This window comes from Stomoxys calcitrans, chromosome 2 (genome assembly GCF_963082655.1).
Source record: "Stomoxys calcitrans chromosome 2, idStoCalc2.1, whole genome shotgun sequence".
NCBI lineage: Eukaryota > Metazoa > Arthropoda > Insecta > Diptera > Muscidae > Stomoxys > Stomoxys calcitrans.
In genome coordinates this window covers 129,529,379-129,535,446 of record NC_081553.1, presented here as the reverse complement: position 1 = coordinate 129,535,446, position 6,068 = coordinate 129,529,379, and the positions used below count along the sequence as shown (strand labels likewise).

At 39.8% G+C, this 6,068-nt stretch overlaps 1 protein-coding gene across 1 annotated transcript; it reads right to left on the bottom strand.

Moving 5' to 3' along the window:
* Positions 1-233: 233 nt before the first annotated feature.
* Positions 234-5,723, bottom strand: LOC106087179 (uncharacterized). The gene is made up of 3 exons (XM_013252138.2): positions 5,606-5,723; positions 4,714-5,550; positions 234-274 (listed from the first exon to the last, which is right to left on the bottom strand). The coding sequence occupies exons 1-3, from the start codon at positions 5,721-5,723 to the stop codon at positions 234-236; spliced, it is 996 nt and encodes a 331-aa protein (XP_013107592.2).
* Between the last annotated feature and the right edge of the window lie 345 nt (positions 5,724-6,068).

Below are 6,068 nucleotides of genomic sequence, written 5' to 3'. Positions count from 1 at the left end.
CTGAATAGCTGCGTTACGCGCGTATGGGTATGACGCTTACGTTGAACGTACCTGGGGCGGCATCAATAAAATTATTGGATATTGGTGGAAGCTGTATTCCAGGTTAAGAATACTTAAATATACCTGTTCCGGGACATTTGTAAAAAAATTGGAGGCTTTCGTCACATCGTATGGTGCATGTCGTAGCGGAAAACTCTGCGCAGTTATTGTACGCTAAATCGACGATTTGAAATTTAATGAGAGTTACTATAGGGATCATTCACATTAATGGTGCCTGAGAAGGGAGAAAAGATGTTAGAACGACATGAACATTTAGAAAACCCCAGAAAAAATTAAAAGAAAATGGTAATGTTAGAAACCAAGTGTCCGGCTGGAAAATTAAGATCAAATATGTAGGAATTAGAAGCAAATTAGCTTCATTTACGCCTATGGACCGGCGGGAATGATTTACTTTTATTTAAGTTTGGCGGACCCTCCCCCGTACCCAAATTTAAAAAAAAACCCAGTTCTTGGAGATGAGCGTATCGCTTTAAGCGAAATTTAGTACGCTACCTTATGGTACCTCAAAAACACTAAATTGGTATACAATTTGTGGGTCAAATAACCAGGGAGACGCCGCATCCCAAAATTCACCCGGACGGACATGTTTACCGATTATGACAATATGTGTATCAAATAAAAGGTATTTAGGAGTAGAGTATTAACTTTCTATACAAATTTTGCCCAAAATGTTCGGGTGGTCTCCTACCCCCAAAAACGGCCCAACAGTACTCTTTCAGCGCTTTGGGCAATATGGGTATCAAATGAAAGGTATTTAAAAGTAAAGTACAAATCTGGCATAAAAATGTATTCCTTGGTGTCTGAGGGGCCTCCCCATATTTGCCAATTCGGACAATATGGATGTCAAATGAGAGATATTTAAAAGTAGAGTAAGAATCTGATATAAATATTTATTCTTTGGTATCTGAGGCTCTCCCACCCCCAAAACCCCCAGCAGGGCATATTTAGCCATTGGGGCAATATGAATATCAAATTAAAGGTGTTTGGAAGTTGAGTACACATCTGTTATAAGAATTTTGTTCCAAGGTGTCTATACATATTTGGTATAGAGTCTGGGACCGGCCCACCTTCTTAATACCCCTCAATAAGACGTGTAGTTCGAGAGGGATAATATGTGAATTAAAAGAAAGGTCTATGTCTCCTCCCAATAAAAACAACGCCAAATTGTCACACAGGATGACTGAGAATATATTGTACTCAAATAAAAGGATGTGTCCGAGGGCAGTCACCCTCCCGCTTTCTTACCCAAAACAAGGAATTAAAAATAATAAATGAAGGCCGATCAGGATAGAATAGAACATCAATAAAAGGTCTTTGGTAGTAGAGTACACTTGAGGGGCCTCCCCATATTTACCAATTGGGACAACAAGGATATGAAATGAAAGGTATTTAAAAATAGAATAAGAATCTGATATAGATATTTATTCCTTGGTATCTGAGGCTCTCCCCACCCCCAAATCCCCCAACAGGGCTTATTTAGCAATTGGGGCAATATATATATCAAATGAAAGGTGTTTGGAAGTTGAGTACACATCTGTTATAAGAATTTGTTCCAAGGTGTCTAAACATAATTGGTATAGAGTCTGAGACCGGCCCACCTTTTAAATACTCCTCTTTAAGACGTGTAGTTCGAGCGGAATAATATGTGAATTAAAAGGTCTATGTCTCCTCCCAATAAAAACAAAACCAAACTGTCATATAGGACCACCGAGAATATATTGTACTCAAATTAATGGATGTGTCAGAGGGCAGTCACCCTCCCGCTTTCTAACCCAAAACAAGGAATTACAAATAATAAATGAAGGCCGATCAGGATAAAATAGGACAGCAATAAAAGGTCTTTGGTAGTAGAGTACACTTCTTGCCCTCAAATTGGGATAGACACAGGAGGACCTGCGGATCTTTAAAAATGTGGTATCCCAAGTGGTATACGATTTTGAATGTAGATAACCAAAACAAAAAAAAAAAAACAAGTAAGAGCGTGCTAAGTTCGGCCGGGCCGAATCTTATATACCCTCCACCATTGATCGCATTTGTCGAGTTCTATACGCGGTATCTCTTTTTAGATATTGAATAAAAACTGTTATGCTTTGGAGCTATATCAAGTTATAGTCCGATTCGGATCATGAATGAATGCTGAACATGGTAGAAGTCATTGTGTAATATTTCAGTTCATTCGGATAAGAATTGGGTCTTGTAGGGGCTCAAGAAGCAAAATCGGGAGATTGTTGTACAAAATTTCAGCCAAATCGGGTGAGAATTGCGCCCTCTAGAGGTTCAAGAAGTCAAGATCCCAGATCCCGGTTTATATGGCAGCTATATCAGGTTCTATACCGATTTAAGCCATACTTAGCACAGTTATTGGAAGACATAACAAAACACGTCATGCAATATTTCAGCCAAATCGGATGAGAATTGCGCGCTCTATTGGCTCAAGAAGTCAAGATCCAAGATCGGTTTATATGACAGCTATATCAGATTATGAACCGATTTGAATCATACTTAACACAGTTTTTGAAAGTGCTACCAAAACACTACGTGCAAAATTTCAGTTAAATCGGACGAGAATTGCGCCCTCTAGAAGTCAAGACCCAAGATCGGTTTATATGGCAGCTATATCAAAGCATGAACCGATTTGGCCCATTTACAATACCAATCGACCTACACTAATAAGAAGTTTTTGTGCAAAATTTCAAGCGGCTAGCTTTACTCCTTCGAAAGTTAGCGTGCTTTCGACAGACAGACGGACGGACAGACGGGGTTCCATTAAAAGAAATTTGAGAGTTGAGCACGATGCTGATATTTTTTCAGAGGTAAGTGCGTGGGTGGCTGCCCCACCCTCAAACTTGACATATTTGTGGATTATGACAAAAAGGGCCTCAAATTTGGTATCTGTTTTATGGCCAACGGACGTGAAACGGACGTCTCGCCTCATAAACTCATCCTAAACCATATATATATATGTAATATACCGACTATAGCAATATGTAGCTTAAATGTAGTTTTTAGGAGTAGGGCATGAATCTGACCCTTTACCCTTTCGGGGTAAAGGATTTGGCAGCTCTAATCCACCACCAAAACCAAGAGAATGAAGTAGATCTTACATCCAAACTGTAATGGGCGGACCCTCCCCTTACCCTGTTTTCAAAAACGTCCGATCTCGGAGATGGGTGGGGCGATTTACGCGAAATACAGTTTGATAATAACTCGAAAACAGAAATTCGGTATCTTTATTTGGAATATCTAGGGGGTCGCGCCACCTCGAAACCCCATCAAATGAAAATATAAACCAATAATGACAATATGGGGCTCAAATGAAAGGTATTTGAGACTAGATCACAAATCTGATATATGGGCGTCCACCTCACCCCCAAAATACCACCATACCGGATATATTTACCGACCACAGCAATATTAGGCTCAAATGAAAGGTATTTGGGAGTAGAGCACGAAAATTATATCCACATTGGGACGAAATATCTGAAAGGCCGTACCAGCACCCCAAAACAGGACTTATTTCCAACCCGTGTCAGTATAGGGCTCAGATAAAATAAGAGAGTGAAAGAAGACTCAGCGGAGCGGGCCCTGTAGTAGCTAGTAACTTTATATAAGCTGACCTTCAGTTTCTGTGAACGAATGTCGGTGTTTTCTTCTTCTGATTGGGTCAACTTGCCCCAAGTATGTTTGAGATTTGTTGCATAGCGATTGTGTGCGGTAGATGTTCATAGTTGGAGCGGTTTTTAAGGCAGCTACAACGTGTTTGCGTAGCCGGTTGTGAGCTACGCGTGTTCCTCTGCAGCAAGAGCTTGATGTCCTTCTGTTAATGTGACGATCCATCTAGTAAAGAGGACGTTAAGAGTCAATCATATCTATCAAAACTGTTTCTTGGAAGTCAAGGTAATAACTTAGCGTAATATGAGTTTGTCCGTCCACATTTAACTTGTGTTAAATAAGCGAAAAACGTAAAAAGGGAGCTCTAAATGAGAACATTTAAGGATATATTGTTAGCAATAAATTCGTTGCTGTTCCGTCTAATCGAGCTCTATTAGTCGAGGTTAGAGATAGTAAGTGAAGGCGTCCAAAGAAGGTGAGACTCACAGCAGAACAAAAGAATTTTCTAGAAAGAATAGATTGATGACCAAAAATTTCCATCACATTTACAAACTTCCAGATCTGGCTTCTTTTTTTTAATTTGGAAAGTATACAGAAAATTTGCAGGGATTTTGAATAGATTGACATCACATTTATAAACTCCCGAGATCTGGCTTTTTTTCTAAGTTAGGAAAGTGTACAAAAAATTGGCAGAGTTTTTGTTCCTAAATTAAAAATTTTAACTGGATTTGTAACCTTGATTTTTAGTTTTCCAGCCAAGGCCTCACACTAAGTGTGTTTTATGATTCTAAAAGTCATTGTAATAAATGTAAGCCCTTTTCATTAGGTTATATTTGTATTTCTAATAAAAAAATTGCAAGAATTTATATATGTATAAAAATAGGGTAGAATTTATATAGAGTTGTATAACAAATATTTCTCTAAGATCTTATAAATAAAACAACAAAAACAACATAATAACAATGGGTCAAGTTACACTAGACCTCAGATGGCATCCCGGCATTAGAAAAGATTTTTACTTTCTTCTTTTAATAAAATAACGGCTAGGTGGGCCATATGTGGAAGCGGGAGCACGAGGTTGTTCTTCAGCTACTACAATGGGGGTGGGGGAACTCTCAGGAGCCAGGTATTGGTTTTCAGGTTCGGCGATGGTTGGCTGGGCTTCATTTCCGGCAAATGCGCCCATTGTTGGAGTGGCGTAGGTCTCAGGAGCCATGGGAATTTGGAATTGAGACTGGCCATCTTCATGAGGAGCATTATATTCCTCCGAGGGTTCAGCCTGACGTGGTTCCCCATTGTAAGTAGATGGTGGAGGGCCATAGACAGGAGCTTCATCCTTCTTGGTCTTGTATTTGATGAAGAATACTTCAGGTTTGGATGGTTTGGTGGGTGCTGGAGTTGGTATGACAATATCAGCTTGGGCTTCGGGTTTCTTGTGCAACACATAAATGAGAGTTTTCTCTTCGTTTTGTGGGGCTGGTGGAACGATAGGAGCACGCATGGCAGGAGCTGATGGGGCTTTGATGAATACGATTTTATAGTGTTTCTGTTTGGGTCCCATTTGGTGTGTAACACGGGGCTGGATAGCATCCTCTTCCTCAAAATCTTTAGGCGGTACATGGACATAAACATGTTTATGGACATGGGTCTCCGCTGGCCTATTCGGATAGCCGGACTGGTGTTGTGCCGAGTTCGAGTGGCGGTAAGCGGCATTATACGAATCCTCATGAGCCATCATTTCAGGTGTAGCCATTATGTCAATAGAGGCTGTGGGAATGGGACTTGGTGGTGCAGCATAGGTTGGTGATGGGGCACCAAAATTTGAGTACGTCATATCAGTTGGCAGTTGTTGATATACATGAGGCATTGCTGGATGACCTGACAAAATAAATGAGAAATTTAGTGTGGAAATATTATCGTTTAAGACACATACTGTTAGGAGGCAAGCTTCTTTGCATCTGTGCTTGCACCGTCATATAAGGCACTGGAGGTTCCGCATAAGTCTCAGCACCCATCATGGCCAAACAGGAAATTAAAATAAAGGCCCGCATTGTCGCTTTTTTCACTTGTTTGTTATTTTTTGTGATTCGATTTAAGACGCTCTACTCCAATTTTGATTGTACTAAGCCAAAGAAGTCAAATATAATACTGATATCACACAAAACGCCGTTCAACGAATTTATACAAAACAATTTGAAACATTCGTCTTTTGCACTCAAGACAGTTTCAACTGGTATTCCCACTAAAATCAATGTTGAGTTCAAATATTATTTAATTAAAGTTTAATGTGACGAAAAGCAAAGAAGAGGCATAGCTTTCAGGTGGCAAAAATACAATTACCGACCACCACGAAATATGGCATTTGGCCTATTTAAAAATGGACCATCTTGAGAGAC

Coding starts and splice junctions, on each gene's coding strand:
- LOC106087179 (XM_013252138.2), bottom strand. CDS start 5,723: ATGCGGGCCTTTATTTTAATTTCCTGTTTGGCCATGATGGGTGCTGAG. Junction 5,551..5,605: donor AAGAAGCTTGCCTCCTAACA/GTATGTGTCTTA, acceptor TTATTTTGTCAG/GTCATCCAGCAATGCCTCAT. Junction 275..4,713: donor CACATATGGCCCACCTAGCC/GTTATTTTATTA, acceptor CTCCCTTCTCAG/GCACCATTAATGTGAATGAT.